The sequence below is a fragment of the Akebia trifoliata genome, chromosome 14 (genome assembly GCF_017979445.1).
Source record: "Akebia trifoliata isolate Shusen 1 chromosome 14, ASM1797944v1, whole genome shotgun sequence".
NCBI lineage: Eukaryota > Viridiplantae > Streptophyta > Magnoliopsida > Ranunculales > Lardizabalaceae > Akebia > Akebia trifoliata.
In genome coordinates this window covers 13,582,897-13,603,312 of record NC_141388.1, presented here as the reverse complement: position 1 = coordinate 13,603,312, position 20,416 = coordinate 13,582,897, and the positions used below count along the sequence as shown (strand labels likewise).

The following is a 20,416-nucleotide window of genomic DNA, read 5'->3' as shown; positions in this document are numbered from 1 at the left end:
TTCAGCTTTATTGAGTGAAAGCAATCAAATAGTAAAATGATACAACTAGTAGTGATTTGTTTGTGGTCTTCCCTAGTGAGAAAATTCACCTAATTTTGATTGAGCTTGTTGTCTAAACATTTTGCGATGTGTCGTCTCTATCACTTATAGACTCTTTGGCATTTATTTCCTGGTTTCAACCATCATGAAGAAGCATTTGTAGTCTTTAATCAATCAAGGTACCAATGCAGATCCACAAATTTGAAATGCACCCATATCGATACAACATTACATATGCCATAAAACATACAATACAGGTGGGAATTGAAAAACTATTACCTGACCAGCAAGAGCTAAAGCATCAGTAAGTAAAGAAACAGCCAACCAAACTTGCAAGCAAATTTGATGACCAGCCATAGATAAAGGGTTGATGTGTTAAACTGTTATCTCACCAGTAGATTGAATAATACAATGATTAAAGGGTTGATGGAAGACAAATCGATGATCTATTTGTGTTCGGCAGAGGTTCTTACCTTTGGAAGTCAACGGAGATCGATCGGACCTCGAACAGACCAAACAGGTACAGTATATTGGTTGCCTTGGAAGGAGATGGTGAAATCCCTGTCTTGTTTGCATTGCCAATAAAACAACTACGAGTTTCATTTGATTTTTTTCCTTGTTTGGTTTCTTTTAGAGGCCATCTCGGCCTCCTTGATTGTTGTTTCTCTCCTTTTTATTAATATATTACAATTATCAAAAAAACTACGAGTTTCATTTGTAGAGTACATCGTCGCCTAATGGTAATAATAAAATCAATTATTATATGTTAAAATTTTGTACTTCAAATATATATGCTACAAAAAAAAAAAAATCAAAATTAATCAATACTCACAGTTACTGAATTACCAAACTCTGGTTGAAATATCATCGTAGGTGAGCACCTAATCCATTGATTTCAGAAGGAGATGAAGTTGCTTAAGATGTCCCCATTTTGGTTGATTTAAGTTGCCTATATGATTCATTATTGGCTAATTAAGTATATAATTTACAAAATAATTTTTTATTTCATTTTATATATATATATATATAAATTTTGGTGAATATTAACCATGTAATAATTTTGGAAAGTGCCTCCAAACTGAAAGAAACGAGCAACGGCAAATGCAGGATCTTCAGCAGTTCTGTGTGGATCTTTACCACCCCAATTCTTATACCTGAACAAAAAAAAAAAAAAAAACCCCATTTTAAAATACCAATTTATTTATGATAATAAAATAAGTAAAAATAAATCAAAATAATAATAAACTCACCAGCCAGTCCAATTCTCAGTCCACATCTTTGGACTATTTGGATTGTTAGGCTCAAAACCATCACAGTACCATCCATTGCAAGTGTTGATCTGTTTAGAAATATTAACATAATTTATATAACCTCTATGAGTAAATATAAATATAATTAATTGTGAAAATATGCAAAGAAATGGTAATTAGTGATTATTTAGACTAAAATAATAATAAAATAAGTACCATTGGCTGAGGGACATCTTCCTGTTGGCACATAATCCATGGGACACCGATGGATATTTTTATGCACGAGTCCCTCCGTCTTAATTATTTTTAAGACAAATGAGCATAAACACAAGTGGAGGGACGACAGCCGACAACGATCATGAGCAACCAGCCACACGTGTTAGTTATTCCATACCCTGCACAAGGCCATGTGATGCCTCTCATGAAACTCTCATGTTGCTTGGCTGATAGAGGGTTCAAGATCACATTTGTGAACACTAACTGCATCCATGCTAGAGTCATCATGGCAGCTTCACCAGTGAAGGAAAACAAGGTTGGAAAGATATGTTTAGTTTCCATTTCAGATGGGCTTACACCAGAAGAACGGAGTGATTCCTTGAAGAAATTTGACACCATCCCTAAAACCATGCCGGCCCAATTAGAGAAACTTATTAGGAAGATCATCAAATCTAGTAGAAGTGAGAAGATTGCATGTGTCATCGCCGACACAACCGTAGGATGGGCGACCCCGAATTGCATTTTCCAAATAAAAATAACATTGTCCAAATTTGATGGACTTATATCCTCATGATTGTGTATACAAGGTAAGCATCATCTTTATGCAAATAACATTGTTACTAGTGGTAATAGCATGACATGCATTGAGATTACTTTAGAGGCCTCTAACAATGAAGTAATGACACTCATTCCATACCCACACCACCTCACCCAATTTTCAAGCCTCAATACATTGGGATCTAGACAGTCTTAAGGTTTTCAAATTAGTTTCAAGCTTTCAAGGCAACAGCCTAACATATTGAATCAGCAATCTGAAAATTTTCGTTAAGCGTTAAACACAACTTTAATGCAACTATAAGATAATAGGATATATATATATATATATATATATTAATTAATTATTTATTTAATTTATCTACTTGCAAACTAAAATATGGGATTTTATACTCAAATACTTACCTCACTTTTGAGAGCAGCAGTGGCAGTGCACTGTACCTGGATGCTGTAACCAGTGTAGCCACAATATAGTTTTTCATTTGAGATGGCAAGGCACTTAACATGTTTGTTGAAGTTTATGTTCTTTGGAACTCCACCCCACTTATATACCTGCAAACAAAGAATTTGATTAAGGAAGCGTACTTGTTTCAATTGTTCAAACAGCATCCAGACCATTGATGACTAACCTTAATCCAGTTCCTTGAGAAGCAAAGCATGCAAAGCTGGTATTGGCGACCAACTCGTATACTGCCTCTTTCACATCGTAAATCTGAACACAATGAATTCCTTCTGGTTTGATTTCCCAAACCTATAAATGGTTAAAAATAATTATTATTATTTAGTCCTTTGACAACCAATTATTATCCCATAACTTTACTATCCATCTCATTACATAGCAAGGATTCAGGATTTGCAGATTGATATAGGAAATAAACTCAACAACATCAGTCAGTAGAAAAATGGAAATTGCGTGACTGTCTTTATAGTGCTGATGGACAAGTAATGTGATAAGGACAATTGACCATCTCCAAAGATATGGATAGTAGCACAAATATAATACGACAACAAAAACAATAAAGCCTTATCCCAAGGATTTGGGGTCTGTTATCTCCATCCATTTTCCTTTTTTGTCTTCCTCCCGCTCTTTTAGTATCTTCAATTTGAATATTTCTTCAAACTAGGGATGTAATAGGCCTTCGTTGGACATACCCAAACCGTTTAAGTCGACTTTCTGTAGTTTAGTCAGTATAGCTACATTTTGCAATCAAATATGTGATAAAAATAAAGTGGGGAGGCAGTTGATAAAAGAAAATTACAGAAAATCTTATTTACATGCTCAAGCAAGTTAGAACACAATGGTAACAAACTACAACTCCCACCCTATGACAAAATTAGCATCTCCCATTAAGGATATGGAAGAAGCCGAACCAGATGTCTTACATTCTTTTCCAGAAGCCTGTGAAGAAGCCATATCTTAAGACTATGGGTTGCAATAAAAGAAGTAAATCGATTTAATAAATTTGATGATTGATTGTTAGTATATTAGCAATCAGGCATAAGCCTTAAGACCTCATAAATGAAAAAGAATAAGAAAGGCATAAGCCTTAAGACCTCATAGATGAAAAATATCAAAATGGTCACTTACCACATCTTGTTCCTCCAAATTAGCCAAGGATGTTGATTTCAAGCTTGTGTCGGCCTTCTCCCTAACTGATTAAAATATAGTTAAGTGAAAAATAACACAATTTCTCATCACCCAAATGAAAAAAAGAAAAGACCAAGATAAACAGTAACAACAACAAACATTAACATCTATTTTTCATTAAATCAGCTATGCTATATATAATGAGTATGCTAATTAGTTATACATGCTATTGAATTGCTTCCAAGAAAATAATATACTAAGAGTTGCAAGAACTTGAGCAAACTTGGGCCTCTACCTTAAATCTGGTACAAACTTGGGCCTCTATCTTTAAATCTGGTAAACAAGATCATCAATCTAAACTATCATATCCATAACCACCTCCTGGATTTGATTAATCAGAAAATAAAACCTATAAGACATTCTCAGTGACTACTTTTTCTCACCCTATAGACTCATAAAAAATGTTCTAGAAGGAGTCAAATTCATCAAATAGGATCTTCAATCCATGTGACTTTTCGGGCACTCGCAATAAAGTAGGAAGCCCAACTTTTACTAATTACTTCCCAATTTCTTAAATTATTATCACCCCCCAATTAAAGATTAAAACACAATATTCAAACATTGCAAAGGTTTGGCTCAAGTTATTATCTCAACATTATAACACATTCAAACAATTTTAGTAGTTGTTTACAATTAGGATTAAGCCCATATAAAATCCAATACTCAAATATAGAAATCTAACAAAACAAATGAGAGAGCTTCTAATGGCACCCCAACTTTTACTTGTCCTCAACCATTCATTTATTTTTTATATTTTTAATTGGGGTGTAATAAGTAAAACAATTATTAGATGAATTCTGTATTCCATGTGAACTGGATATTAGAACAAAGCCATACCTTCCACGAATAGAATTAAAATCCCCACAAACTAACATTGGAATGTCTGCACTAACATCAATTTTTTCTAATCCTTTCAAGAGAGTATGGACCTGATACAATAAAAAAGAAACATCTAAGGACACATATTTAAGTTGAAATATAAGATCCATAAGAAAATATGGACTTCACAGTAGAAAATGTTCAGCTAAGAACCTGCCAGAACTTAACATCCTTGAGATCTTGATGAACATTTACATGTGTATTCGCCTTAAATATAATGCCACAAAGAAAATACCAGAAATGGTTACACCATGTTCAGCACTACCAGTGGTCCACTGTACTCATTACTGCTGGTTGGCTTAAAGTCAAAGCATGCACCTTGAGAGGAATGTCCTCAGTCAATCAACTGAGATAAGGGACAACACCTTCCCCTTTAGTCCCTAGCAGGCATGGGCAAGAAACTGGTTCTCAGATTTTGGAGGCATTTTTATTGTCAAAACTAAAGAACTTTGACAAATCCCCCTTCATATCCACCATCCTGAACACACATGAGATCCTATCCTTTGCAGCCCAAACACACTTGTATCCCTAACTAATAACAGAAAAACTAGAATTATATGTTTCCAAATAGTACATCTGGTGCTTCAAATACTTATTAACAATCGTATGGCTACTTACAGAAATCCATAGCTCTGAAAATATAGATTCGATATATCTTAATCCCTTGTAATCTAAAAGATAAACTTCTTATATAAATTGGGATATCGATGTCAAGAGAAAACCTAATAGTTAATAAGAAAATAATCCATTTTTAGAGATGGAACTATAGGTTTACGAAATAGTTCCAATCAAATTATCACTCAAAGAACTACTACAAATCCAGAGAACCATAGCATCAATAGATAAATCCTAATTTCAGATTCTATAGTAATTGAAGAATACATAACCAAAAGCCATACAAAAACTAATAGATGTGGATTCAAGTCACACAAAAAACACATAAATCACTGCATTCATCAATATCTCAAGCATTTAAGATCTAAATTTAAAAAAAAATACACAAAAACAACAAATTTCATCGAATCTGTGACTATTAAAACCTCAGATTTCTCACAGGAACACTCAAATCTGATAACCCCTAATAAAAAATGCACCTACCTTTACCAACTGTGAAGAGAGGTTTCTAAGAGCTCATAAGCTCTCATTAATGGCGACTGCCACTCAAAACCTAGAAACAAAATCATTCCAATCCAACTGAGAGAGAGAGAGAGAGAGAGAGAGATGAGATCGAGGGGGATGAGATCGAGCGAGCGACTGAGAGAAAGAGAGATGAGATCGAGAGGTCGATCAAGGGAGAGATTGAGAGAGCGACTGAAAGAGAGACTGAAAGGTCGATTGAAGGAGCGACTGAGAGGTCGATTGAAAGGTCGATCGAGAGGAGATCGAAAGATCGATTAAGGGAGCGACTGTGTGAGAGAGAGAGATCCGTTGTCATATAATGAGACGGGAAATTGGGACATTTAAAATTTGATTAAAACGGTTTTAATAGGTAAAACGGTTTAAACCCGTTTTTAATTAGAAACGGATAAAATCCGTTTTATAATTCGGTTCCTGATTCACTATTTTCTTGTAGTGCCATAAATAACACTTGGACCATTTACGTGGATCGTGCCCAGTTTCCATATGCCACCCATGCCTTGCTCGTTTTACCCATGATAGCAAGGGTATGCAATCAACTGTGGTGATCGAAGTTGATATCTATGTTTGGGTACTCAACAATAATTCTATCTCCCACAACCAAATACTAGAATTCATTATAGAATTTACGAGAGTTGTTGGGCCTTGCTCGAAACATTTTATTGCTATTATCATTTTAATTAACTCAGATTACAATCACATTCTTTTCCAACAATATAGATTAAGATCCTTTCTTCAATTAACACACTAAGCTCAAATTGCTTGAACATGACTTAATCGAGTTGGTGTAGTACTAACAGTTGCAGGTTCCGCTTGTTGGAAATTTGATCTCGAATCCATGTATGCATCATTCTGATCTGGACCTCCAACAACGCCCCATGCAACACATTTGGATCAGGCTTGTCCTTATTAAACCAAGATTCATAACCACCTTTGCATGTCACGAGCTTGGGGTCATTCTTTATCAACACAATTGAAGCCCCCTCTATGATGGACTTTTGTTGGATAATTTGATCTGACTCCCACCATGTAGCTGATATTCTTCGGGTTGGAACCCAAAATGTAATCCACCTAACAAACCATAAACAATTCAAACATCAATTATTAGAGAGACAATGTACCTACATACATTTGTGCCAATTAGGCTGTTCTGTACCAGTGATTGAGCGTAAGTGATTAGATTAGCGAGACTAACAAGACCACCTTGGCATTGGATACTAGCACTCGCAGTGGTTAGATAGTCTGTCGTCACAAAGACAACAAATGTGATGTATTGAAGATCGTTCCATGGCTGCCACCATAACAAACCTCCAGGTGTCTTTATCACATTGTTGTTACCTTTCTGAACGCAGGAGCAGATAAATTGCTCTGCCTCACTCTTGTACTGTGCCCAAATATCTGTGTTCTCGACTTTTCCCTCCAAGACCAACTGTGAATCATATATATCTGAGGTCACTTGGAACTTAGGGACTTTGAAAGATAATATATTAAATCATAAAATTAATTAATATATGGATAACAGGTTTTATAGATCGCGTGATGATCAATGGATCAAATGAGACCTGAAATCTGATCCGTTATGATCTGATAATAACTTATTGTTTAGATCGAGGATTTGGATTTCCTAGAAGGACCATTAATGACTGAAGGGAATTGAAGGGGGTGCCATGACTCCATTTCTCTAATATCATATCTATCCATTATGATATGGATCTGATCAAATAATATGTGAGAAAATGTGTAAATTATGTTATATATTTATTTTGATACACGGTGTATATCTATATATTAAATCACATTTAGTTCCAAACATTTAGATCCCATAAGATTTTGATATGTTAAGAAATAGGGTAAATTACCATTTCATGAGCAAAATTTGATGAAATTATGATTCTAACTAATTGTTCATTTTAATTCCCAAAATGTGAATCTGCGAGATCACATGTTTTTCAAGTGACGAGATTGCAAGTTTAAAGTGACAAACTCGCTGGTTTGTATAGTGACAATCTCGTTATAAGTGACAAAACCTGTGAGATAATCGCTTGATACCTGCAACATTGTCACTTTAAACTTACAAACTTGTGTGCCACTTTAAAACCTCCGATTGGTAATTAAAATGAACAGTGAACCAGAATAATAAATTGGTCACACTTTCGTAAATATCTCTAAGAAATAAATCAAAGAAGTATCAGAATATTGGTTTTGGATCCAATCCGATTCTTGTCAAATTGTATCCACATTAGTTAATGTTAAACTCTTACATGGGTTCTACTTGACCTAATTACATATTTATAGTTTAATCAATCCCAATTGAAAGTATCATGAGACCCATTGTAGATATTCATTAAATAAGTGCACGTCACGAAGAATTTTGAAGGATCGATCCATTTTTACCTTTGCAACGAGAACCTGTGTGCTGACGAACTTGTCATCCCAAGAGAACATGGACCTCATGCCACCATTATCATAATCTGAATTTAGGTAATCTAAGTATGTTTTGTCACCAGTAGCTCTGTGGAGCCATGCAGCTGCCCACAACAATTCATCCTGTTCAAAATTACAAAATATATTATTAGTAATTCAAATTCTTGAAGTTTCAGTTTTCTTCAAAAATGAAGTGGAAGAAAGAAGCAGGTGTCACCGTAATCCAATGAGTTGTGATAATATGACTCGCCAGGTGGCATACTCAAAGGACTCCATGACATGATATTTGGGGATACTGTAGATCTGTATGCCTCAGGATAAACAATTGCACTTCCCCAGAAAAAAACATGTATCCCAAGGCGTACAGATCTACAGTTCCGAACTTATCGAGGTCATGGAGTCATTTGAGTATGCCACAAGGCGAGTCATATCCAATAGCAGTAGAGCTGTAAATCGATCGTACCAGACAAAATAATCAGAACCATTAACTTGAGATCTGAATCGTGGAGTTGGTCTGTTTCGATCCAAACCCGATTGAATTATTACCTTGAATCCACTTCTTGAATAGAACTTCCCCGCAGCGGGGATGCTGTCTTGGTACTGGCCATGATGGTAATATGCGAAATGGAAGAGCTGCAATTAAAAACAAAATGTGATTTATTATTATTTTCATCTAATTTATTTTAATATTAACTAAGAAAAATAGCCTAGTTTGCATGAGTGAGTAGTAAGTTTGCATATTTAGCATCCGAATTCGTGAAGGCTATCGATGCAGCAGCTAAAGCTGCAGCAGTTTCACCAGCAAGATCAGATATGCAACATTCATAATCAGAGTCACCATCACCAACTTCTCCATAGAGGACATTAGGCTCAGGCCTCAAGGTGTGCTTTTAGTAGGTAATCAGTACCCCATTTGTTGGCTTCCAAGGCATGCGAGAGCTCGGACTTTGTCGCAAGATGGCTATTGTACTCCACGGCACTCCATGCAAGCATTGTTATTGTAAATGCCAATGGAAACCCAAACTTCACATTGTACTCCACAAGATCTATCTGTTACACAAAAATTATTAGAGAATTAAAATTCATCATTGAATAGTTTTCCATCTTTGAAGTGAAAATATTTTACCAAATGATAAAAAATAAAAAGATATCAAGGAAAATTTATCAAAACTTGTTTTTTTTTTATATTTATTAATTCGGTAGATGTGGTTGGGTGAGATAAAAGTCAGATGGTGGCTTTATAAATTTAAGGGAAAATTACTTAATGAACCATGATGAAGGGATTTCTTTCTAAATACCCCTTAAGTTTTGGCAATATCTTGATAGTCCAATCAATTCAAATTGTCGAGATCAACGTTTGCTCCAATTGTCAATCTCGACGTTAGAATATGAATTGTCAAGATCAACAATTAAACGAAGATTTAAATTCCCTACAAGATATGTGTTTCTAAAAAAATACAAGTTGACATAAGAAATGAAAGAGCTATATTATTGTAATTTCATGTATGGTAAGAAAACTTAATTGTAATAAAAATTATTGAATGTTTCTCTCTAACTTATAAACAAAGGTTATTTAGATTGTTCATCCCTACCAGAAAAGCAAATGGATCAGGAATTTTATCTAGGATGTAACTTTTAAGGCCCATGATTTATATTTCTAGTAATTCGGTTATCTCCTCTTTCTTTCTTTTTTTCAAAGACTCGTTAGATCTAATGTTGATTAAATCATATTGATGTTCAAAAATTTACATCAAAGTTAAATCTAAGTTTGAAGAAAGGATGATGGTGTTGAAGGAGTAGCGAATGTAACAATGTATCTTTCAAATGCATATGGTTAAACCAAGTCAACCTCGATCTATTCCCATTGAACGACCCATCGTCTATCCTTAAGAACTCTCTCGTATGTGGGCTTTGTGATTGAATGAAGAGGCACGTCCCTTTTCTAGTCTTAGCTATGGCCCGTGGGAAGGGGAGCCATTGATTAAAGCACATCGTGGAATCACTTTCATTTTATCAGAGCATTTGTTCCCGAGGGATTGGATATTTTGGATAATAAATCCCAATATCCCAACATAAACCCATCATTATTCATGGGTTGGACCATTAGAATCAAGCCCGGGCTTAAGCTTACTTTCTTTAAAATTTTGTCCGTAGAGACCAACAGCATACCAATTTCAGCCCAAAAGAGTGACCTTTGTGCATCAATAATAAGATAGAGAACCTTTATGTTTCACAAACTTTTGTAAAAACAACTCCTTCCAAATCTTACTTCTTCAATTTATTTACAAATATTTTCTTTTCCAAATCATTTATTTTTAAATGACAAGATGCCCCTTTATTTTCAAACGTTAGAAATATACATATAATGTCCATTGTTATCGGACATGAAATATCCAACACAATGTGAAAAAAGTCCAAATTTGACGGCCCTGGGCCGTTAAATTTCATAAAATTCGATGGATCAAGGGGTTGAATTGGAGTCGAATTTTTCATTGTCAAATTTTGTTTGCGACGGGCCGAAACTATTAAATTAATGAAGGATGGGAGAAATTTGACAGCTCTAAGCCATCAAATCTGGGAACATCAAGAATTTCAACGGTCCTAAACCGTCAAAATTCAGTTTCTAAAATTTGTGGGCCTTTGCCCATCAATTTTTTCTGTCGAATTTTCCAGTTTTCACGTCGTGCAACACCATTAAAATATTAACTTTTAAAAGAAAAAAATACTCTCATTTAAAATTGGTAAGGTCCCACTTTTAAAAGAAATCGCTCTTTTTTTTTTATTATTGGATTCGGTCGATTACCTTCGATTGTATAATATCTCAAATCTCAAACACAGAATGCCTAAAAACTTTCCTCATGTTTTTATTCATCTACAGGTGCTTATCAACTCCTGTGTACCATGATCAATAACTAGATATGGATAAGGTGTTTGCCCACTCCCCTTGACGTTTTGATGAATATTTACCACTTGTATTTTCAAGCTGCTGACATGCTCATTTTGACCATCCCGCCCCCCATGTTTTTTAAGTCGTGATGTTCTGATGCCCCCCTATGACGTACACTCCCTGATGTGGCATGGCCTAGAGCCATTGATTTTTTTCCTTTAGATACACAATAATACATCCCATAAATATGCGCAATTGTGTATCCCAAGGAAATCTATAGTTGTAACACATGACGTGATCATATGGGAGTGTATGTCCTTGGGGGTGTTAGAAAATAATTATTCTTTTGTAAATATTTGACATACACCACTTGTGTTTTCAAACCACTTACATACTCACGTTGATCTTTTGTCCCATCCTTCTCAATTGTTGTCTGATTAAGATACCCGTTATCAAATGATGGCTATGTGAATACCTATTAGTGTAAAATTGATGACATTTCCCCTTAACTTCTCAAGTAGACAAATGGGAAATGATTTTCTTCCCACCAAACCCATCATCTTCAAGCTCTTCAACCTTATCATAACCTAGAGTTTTTAAAACAAAACAAAATAGAGCAACACAGTATGCCTTGCCCAATATTACCTTTTTATTCCATTAACATATTTTTTTTTTTAAATATAATGTCAAAAATTAAATATTAGGTTTATGTGTCTTTGTTTGAAATATTTTATAACCAGGTTTGTGAAAGGAAAAAAAAAGAAAAGTAAGAAAATTTAACATGATTTCTAGTTTTAAAAATAAATGAGAGGTAATTCTAACCAACAAGTATTAGGCGTAGTAATCAAGACATCCTTCCAAAATGAGAGAGGCTTTGAGTTTAAGCCTCCTCATTGATCACTCACAAGAATTTATTCCTACTTACTTGGTATGTGTGGTTTGTAGGATATTGCATGTACTCAGAGAATTTGAGCAAGATATGGTGCTCTAAGAGGCCAATTGCCTCACCCTTCCTACTTGGCTTATACGTCTGGAACCCCCCCTAAATTAAAAAAAAGAACTTCTATCTTATAAAAATAAATAAGATTTTAATAGTACTTTATGTTTTGTGCCAAACACCAAAACATACCCGTATCTTTCTTTTATTTATTTATTTATTAGGCTGCAAATAAAGGTAGTGTTGTCATTTAACAATGACAATTTTGTGAAAGAAAATTTATAACCAACTTAAAAAAAGTAAGGCTTGGATAAGGGGTCTCAATGGGTCATTTTCGGTTCCATTCAATTCAATATACCTAAAATCAACCATACAAATGCCCACCATCCATTGGGTATTAAAAACAACTAGAAGTCTTTGTTTATTGTAGTTGAGATATAGAAAGGATAGAAAACATTTAAAAAAAAAAAAAAACCACTATATTCTCCTTAAATTTTAATTTTAGCTAAAGATCTCTTTTGGGTACTTGACAAAAACCGGATTATTAATGTGTTCCCAACATAACTACCTAGAAGAACTAAACTGAAAAATAGTTAGGTTCATGATGAGAAATCTGAAACTGACTAAATAATTTCAAATATCGCAGATAATCGGATTGACACTCGTGGTTTGGAGGGAGTTGCTTCAATATTTGGGGAGAATATGTAAATGGTACTTAGGTTTGGGGTCTGCCCCACCAATAATAAAATGCTTAGGGATTGAAATATCTTGTATGGTGATTCATTTCCTTTGAGAATCCCTAGGGACAATCCTCTCATCTCATCCATTTGTCGTTCCTGAGTTCGACATAATTTTGAAACACCGTGTGGAATACATGCTTACTATTCAATTCACCCTATTTGGAAAATAAAACCCTCCTACAAGTCCAACACGTTATGCTATTTATCGTTGATCTCCAAAGTCAATGCTGACCAGATAATAGGGGAATGATAGTTCTACATGCAATATTCCTCTAATTACATGCTAATCATCTTGTCTTTTTCAATGAAGTTACAGGGAATTTGATTTGCGACTCACAGGACTCCACTCTAATTCAGATCTCTCTTGATTGATAATACAATTTAATAATCCAGTTATTATTTTATTTTATTTTTAATTAAATAAATATTCAAAGTCCACATTCTTATGTATCTTTCATGAGCTTTTTAACGGATATTATAATATATTATGATGATTTGTGATTGTGAATGACAAATGGCATATACATCATTTTGAAGATTTAGGGTATGTTTGTTACAATTGCCAGTTTCTACTTAAGAAATCGTACTTGGGAGAAGCTAGCTTATGCTTTTGGAAAGTTGTGACTAAAAAATTATTGTTTATTAATTAAGTTAGAGACATGTTGTGTTTTTGTTAAAAATCTAAAATTATTGTGAATAAAGTTAAATTGGTTAAAAACGGACACTCAAACACACTCATCTGACGTGATATGTGCAAAGAATCATACATTTTTTTTCCCACAGGATACACAAGAAAACAAATCTATGGTTTTGTGTGCATTCCATGCCAATTACAATGTGAAAAAAAATCCATATTCAACAGTCTAAGATTGTCAAATATCTTTATTTTTACAGGTTGAAATTATCAAATTAATGGTGAATGGGAGAAATTCAACGACTCTAAACCTTTGAATATGGGGATCATAAAAAATTCCAACAGTCATGAATCGTCAAAATTTGATTTCTAAAATTTGTGAGTCTTGTTATGATGAATTTTTTATTTTTCACATCGTGAGGTGAGTGTTTGAATGCTTTTTTATTATTTTATTTTATTTTTTATTTTTTTCACTCACTTTAACATGGTTCAATTATCATCGGTAAATAAAAAATGCTGAACTGACTTCATTGGACACAGTGCAGATGTGGGAGTGCAAAGATAACCATGAATATTTTCTCTTGTATCTCAAAAGAAAAAATGTATGAACTCTATGCACGCCCACGTTAGCACAGTATCCAAGGAAATATGTTTAGAATGACTCTTTGTTGAGTTACCAACTGTTGCATCCTGACAAAATGCCTAGAATGCCTCTTGCATGTATAAGAGACATCAAATGATATACTTCAGCATTCTAAATGAAAAAATACATTTTCAACTATCATTTTGTGGACCCCATTATTAAACTTATAGAAAAAAAAAAACTAACTTAATTTGTGAAAATTGTTGAATAAGTCCAAATAAAATAAAAGTACCCGAATGCCCCTTACTATATAATAATGCACCAATTCATGTTTACAGACATCATATGGGAAATATAAAAGTATGATGTACATTATTATGTCCTTCGTATCATTAAAATAACATTAAATAATCATTTTTTTAATTATTTTTTCTTCTCTTTGTCTAGTAGTTTGTTTACAACTGAATTATGGGAAATGTTCAGCACCAAATATTTTGGCAAAACATTTTTCAAAACATGGGTTAGAAGTTTTGGAATGGGCTGATTTTTGGTGAGGATGATCTCTACGGTGAGGAGATCATCATCACCAAAAATCAGCCCATTCCAAAACTTCTAACCCTATCAAAAATGGTGTACGAAAAATGGATGGTCCACGATTTTTCAACTTGTAAACATGGGACTAGAAGTTTTGGAATGGGCTGATTTTTGGTGAGAATGATCTCCTCACCGTAGAGAACATCCTCACCAAAAATCAGCCCATTCCAAAACTTCTAAATCATGTAGGACAAAAATGGTTGGCTAAAATGTTGGCCAAAATGTTTGGTGCTGAACGGGACCCCTGAATTATATATCCAAAACATTGTTATCTACTTCATTAACCCATAGAAACAAGCTTGCGTGTCATTGAAAAGTAGAAATTTTCATATATCACTATATTAATCAATGATAATTTATTAAATAATACCTTTTATTATTTGTCATGATGGACGTATGTAAAACATTCTTCCATTGTTTTCTTTTGTTGTAGTTATAAATGATTTCATCATTAGATCACAAGAACAACTGAAAGGTGCATAGTGTGTCATCAATATTACATACACACCACCGAAATAATAACAATATCAGTTGAGGAATCATTCAAGTAATAAACGATGAGAGGTAAAACTAAATGGGAGACTGAATTTGAAAGGTTTTTCACAAAACTCTATATCATCACAATGAAAGCAAATCACAAATAAATTTGATAACATCCAAGAAATAAATCTAACCAAATTAAAAACATCTAAAGACAATAAATAAATATTCAGTGATACTGGAGAAGTACAACTTGGTCATAACTCAGCCATTTGTCTTTTAGATATTATTATGCAGCCCCACTAGATACACATTTCCAAATTCATTGAATGAAAAGGAAAGACAAACCTATTTTCTTTTCAAAACTAACCATATATATGTCAAATGCAATATCTTTCTATGCATTTGATATGTGGGTCTCCATTGCCATCTCTATCTCTTTTAAGCATGAAGTTTTCTAGGCCTTTGGACAAGTCAAAATATCTAACAAGGACCACTCCCCACAAGTTTCTCCGTAAGATCTTGTGAAAGTAAAAAATGCAAAAGGAAATAATTGTGCTCTTTTTCTCTGACTCTTTCAAAGAGAGAAGGCTTTGTATTTATTTACATAAGAGATTCAGAGAACATCTTTTTGATTGATACAACCAGCTGAATTTTCCATGTTTAGAATATGATTTACACAAATTTGGTGATGAAATCAAGCAATATATATATGGACTGAATCATTAGTAATCCAAGAGATATGATTCAGTCAACTTTCCTTAACCATTCAACTTTCCTGAACCATCCACATTCTTTAACCATTCAACTTTCTATAACATGCACCCTCAAACATGACGTCACGGGTGTGATGGTGAGTTTGTTGTGAAGATGATGGAATCGAGTAGTACAGAGACCCATAGTTAAGATATCAGCGAGTTGATCCTTCGTGGAAATGAATCTAACATGAAGATCACCTTTAGCCACTCTATCTCTAACAAAGTGGAAATCAATTTTAACATACTTTGTTCGAGCATGGAAGACAAGGTTGGCAGAAAAATATATTGCGCCAATGTTGTCACACCACAAGGTAGGTGAATGAGATAGGAACAAGCTGAGGTAATAAAGTAGAGATTGAAGCCAAGTAAGTTTAGCAGCTGCCTATGCTAGGGCACGGTATTCACTCTCAGTACTCGAATGAGCCACTGTCGATTGTTTGCGCGATTGCCAAGAGATAAGATTGGAGTAAAAAAAAAAATCAAGTTGCCACCTTGGGATTTGTGGTTATCAAGACAACCAGCCCAATCAACATCTGAGTAGGCTGATAGATGGAGTAATGGACACCGAGACAGTATGTTTTAGGTATCGTAAAAGCCTTTTGACAAGTGCCCAATGTTTTTCAGTAGGTTGCTATATGAACTGACATGCCTTATTGACCGCAAATTAGATATTAGGCCTAGTAAGAGTCACATATTGGAGAGCGCCAACGGTGTTACGACATAAGGTGGGATTAAGCATGAGAGTGTCTGAATGCCTTGATAACTTGGTGTTTGATGCAATCGGAGTAGTGACAAGTTTTAAACCATCCATTTTTTTTTACGAAGAATTTTTGAGATGTACTTGCACTGAGAAAGGTGAAGGCTGGATGGAGTAGATGTCACTTCTATGCCCAAAAAGTAGTGTAATACACCCAAGTCCTTAATGAAAAATTCTTTCCCAAGCCGAGAAAGAAGGTGAAAGAGAGTTGTTTCTTGATTACTAGTCACAAGAATATCGTCAACGTAGACAAGGAAGAAGATGATAATTCTATCGCGGCGGTAGATAAACAAAGATATATCAGTTTTGAAACCGACAAAGCCAAGTTCAAGAAGAAAAGAGCTAAGTCGATGAAACCAAGCATGTGGAGCCTGTTTTAAACCATAAAGTAACTTCCTTAATCGACACACATGACGAGGATGTTGCTTGTCAACAAAACCTGGGGGTTGGGCCATATATACTTCTTCCATTAAATTGCCATGGAAAAAGGTGTTACTGACGTCAAGTTGGCGGATTCTCCATCCTTTTGAGACAGTGATAGAAAGGACAATTATAATTGTGGTTGGTTTCACAATCGGGCTAAAAGTATTTGTGTAATCAACTCCTTCTTGTTGATTATACCCCTTAGCAACTAAGTGAGCCTTGTGGCGTTCAATAGAACCATCCACACGACGTTTGATTTTGAAGATCCATTTACGACCAATGATTTTTCAATGGGTAGAGGGAGGTGTGAGAGTCCAAGTACCATTCCGTATGAGAGCATCAAATTCGAAAGACATTGCTTCTTGCCATTTAGGAAATTTGGAGGCTTGGGTAAAGCAAGTGGGTTCAATGTCAATAGTATCAGAAACAGGTAATGGATGTTTTGTGGTTGTATATGTTTGAAAGATGGAGGGAGACAAATATTTGTTGTTGGGTTTGTGGGTGCCAACCTTAAGTCTGGTAGTCATATGATGAGTATGGGATGGTGGTATTTGAGTGGGACAAGGCATAGGTAGAGATGTAAAGGGATGATTAGTAATGATTTCATTGGACTGGGGGTTGATTATGTTAGTTGTACTAGGGGAGTTTTTAGAGACAAGGGGATGAGATAAGGATTGATTAAGGAAGTTGGTAGGTGTAGAAGCTTGTGGGGGTGCACTAGGAGAAGTAGTTGGAAGAGAAGACTGGTTTGTATGAAGAGAATAATATATTGGTGGTGGTGAGGTAGAATAGGACATGGATATGGCTGGACTTTGGATTAAGGAATGATTTGGTATGGTGCAAAGGAATTTATCTTCGTCAAAGATGTCATGGTAAGTGATGATGATCTTACGGGTGGTGAGATTGAAGCATTTGTAGCTACGATGGCATGAACTATATTTGATAAAAACACACAGGGCTGAGCGGTACTGTAATTTGTGAGTTATAAGGACAAAGTAGGGGATAACAAGCACAACCAAAAATGCGTAATGAGGTATAGTCCGGTGCACCTCCATACAATTTTTCCCATGGAGATATATTATTAAGATTCGGAGTTGAAAGCCGATTAATGAGGTGAACTGTCACTTCAAATGCATGATTCCAAAATCGAAGAGGAACGGAACTATGTGCCATTAGAGATAGTCCCATTTCCACGATATGTGTATGATTTCTTTTTGTAGTACCGTTTTGTTCATGCGTATGAGGGCATGATACGCGATGGACGATCCCACAATCGCTTAAATACAGTGAAAGTGAGCATAATTCTCCTCCCCAATCAGATTGAAACTCTTTAATTTTTCAAGAAAACCCATTTTCAAATAATGACTTGAATTTCTGAAAGGTGGATAATACTTCAAATTTATTAAAAAGAGGATACACCCATGTAAACTTAGAAAAATTGTCTAAGAAATGCACATAATATCGATGTCCCTCTATAGATGGTATAGGAAAGGTGTTCCATACATCGGAATAGATGAGATCCAATGGGCCAGTACTTATAAACATAGACCTTGAAAAAGGAAGGTTGTGAGATTTGCCTAGTTGACATGCTAAACATACTCCTGGCCCTTTATTTGAAATGAATGGAAGACCATGTTTGTTGAGAATCTGACGAATAGTACGAAATGCTGGGTGACCAAGCCGATTATACCATTGTTTAAGAGATTGTCTTTCGCCAATAAGAACGGCTTTATGTTTGTTTTTATGGTGAGGGATGAATTGATAAAGCCTGTTGTTACTCGGTCCTTGATGGAGTATCTTCCCCAACATCGATCATTGATGGTGAAATAAGAATGATGAAATCCAAAAAATACGTTATTATCTTGAGTAAAGCGAGAAACAGATAATAAGTTTTTGGTTATTGCAGAAACATGTAGCATATCTTTAAGATAAAAATTAAAAGACTTTGTAGGCAAATTAGAGTGTCCAATATAATGTATGTCCAAACCTATTCCATTTCCAACTTTCACCATTTTTTTACCATTATAATCAGTGTGAAAATTGAGATTGCTGAGTTCAGAAGTGATATGGTTTGTGACCCCAGAATCTGGATACCAAACCTCATGAGGATAATTCATGGAAGCGTAAAGGGCATGAGATGATGATGCATTTGGGATTGCATATAGGGCTGCTGGTAAAGTGCCATTATCTGGAAGAAATGCATGATTAAATTGGTGATGGCACTATAAAGCAGTGTGACCAACCTGATTACAAACTTGGCATGGGGGTCTATAGGCATCCCAATTTGTACGAACCCGTTAGGAAAATCCAAATTTTCTCGAATTGATTCTAATTAAGAACTCAAGTTCCTCAACAGGATTGTATTGCCACGTGGCATTATTTTCATGCATACATGCATCATGACATATAACTTTGCACACTTAATCTTGTCCCTAACCCACTTTAAATCCATATTCATTCTCCATTAATTGACCCCATACCCTAACCCAAATCCATCAACAAAATCCATGCCCTAAGACCTTAACCTAAAGTCCATAATACCATTATCCATAAATCGAGTCTATCTTCTAAACTCAATGCCATTTTAAACCTATAACCCAAATCCATTTCCTAACCCAACTTAAGTCCAAGACAAAGTCCATTATCTAAGTCCTAAATCCAATGCCATTCTAAACCCATAACTCAAATCCATTTTCTAGCTCAACCCAAGCCCAAGACAAAATCCATTCTCTAAGTCCAAAATCAAATCTACTCTAAGCCCAATACCAAACCCATTCTCTCACATCCCCTCAAAAGGTGACACATGTTGATTTCCCATAAACCCTCAATGCCTAATGCTTTATCTAATTGATGTTAAGAGATTCAATTGGGCGTCTTGTGAGAAGAGTGAATTGGGTGTCTTGTGAGAAGAGTAAGAGATGGTATAACTTCCTCAGTAAGTCTATCCTTGATCTTAATGACAGACGGAAAAGGTCAATTGCAGCACAAGTCATCAATCAAATAAGGAGTATTTTTTTTTTTTAAATCTAATTAAAATTATATTTTTATAAAATTAATAAATTCTTTAAAATTACCAAAAATAAAAAGAAACTTGAATGGGCATTCAAGTGATATTTTTTCAAAATGTCTAAAAAACTACAGTTCAAGTATAGTTTTTTAAAATGACTCAAAAATGACAATTCAAATGTAGTTTTTTCAAAAAGAAGCTCTATATATATATATATATATATATATATATATATATATATATACATGTTAAATATTATAATATTTTAGTATTATATTTTAATATTTAGTATTATATGTTGTTATTGTTTTAATTGTATATATTTTGAAATCAAGATAGGGTTAGTAACTTAGTAATATTTGATATCTTACTAAGTGCCATTGACCCAAATGGATTATCATATTTGGCAATTCAACGCAACATTTTCAAGATTCTATGAACAAATCGAGATTCAAAGGAAGAAATAAA

The 20,416-nt window shown here is 34.6% G+C and overlaps 2 protein-coding genes across 5 annotated transcripts; both read right to left on the bottom strand.

Annotated features, from left to right (window-relative positions):
- Positions 1 to 884: 884 nt before the first annotated feature.
- Positions 885 to 5,251, bottom strand: LOC147386374 (putative E3 ubiquitin-protein ligase LIN). Of its 4 annotated transcripts, XM_086424299.1 has the most exons (9): positions 4,741 to 5,251; positions 4,546 to 4,637; positions 3,649 to 3,709; positions 2,690 to 2,821; positions 2,466 to 2,612; positions 1,506 to 1,906; positions 1,290 to 1,378; positions 1,088 to 1,193; positions 885 to 988 (listed from the first exon to the last, which is right to left on the bottom strand). In XM_086424299.1, the coding sequence occupies exons 2-6, from the start codon at positions 4,581 to 4,583 to the stop codon at positions 1,859 to 1,861; spliced, it is 426 nt and encodes a 141-aa protein (XP_086280425.1). In that variant the 5' UTR covers positions 4,584 to 4,637; positions 4,741 to 5,251; the 3' UTR covers positions 885 to 988; positions 1,088 to 1,193; positions 1,290 to 1,378; positions 1,506 to 1,858. The 4 variants fall into 4 exon arrangements, 3 of the variants coding, with proteins under 3 accessions (XP_086280425.1, XP_086280424.1, XP_086280426.1); XR_015172266.1 differs by having other exon boundaries at positions 2,690 to 2,811; positions 3,649 to 3,713; positions 4,546 to 5,244; XM_086424298.1 differs by having other exon boundaries at positions 4,546 to 5,251.
- Positions 5,252 to 6,678: 1,427 nt separating this feature from the next.
- On the bottom strand, positions 6,679 to 9,794 carry LOC147386373 (endoglucanase 13-like). The gene is made up of 7 exons (XM_086424537.1): positions 9,741 to 9,794; positions 9,057 to 9,198; positions 8,865 to 8,932; positions 8,695 to 8,781; positions 8,119 to 8,271; positions 6,881 to 7,153; positions 6,679 to 6,795 (listed from the first exon to the last, which is right to left on the bottom strand). The coding sequence occupies exons 1-7, from the start codon at positions 9,792 to 9,794 to the stop codon at positions 6,679 to 6,681; spliced, it is 894 nt and encodes a 297-aa protein (XP_086280663.1).
- Positions 9,795 to 20,416: the final 10,622 nt, after the last annotated feature.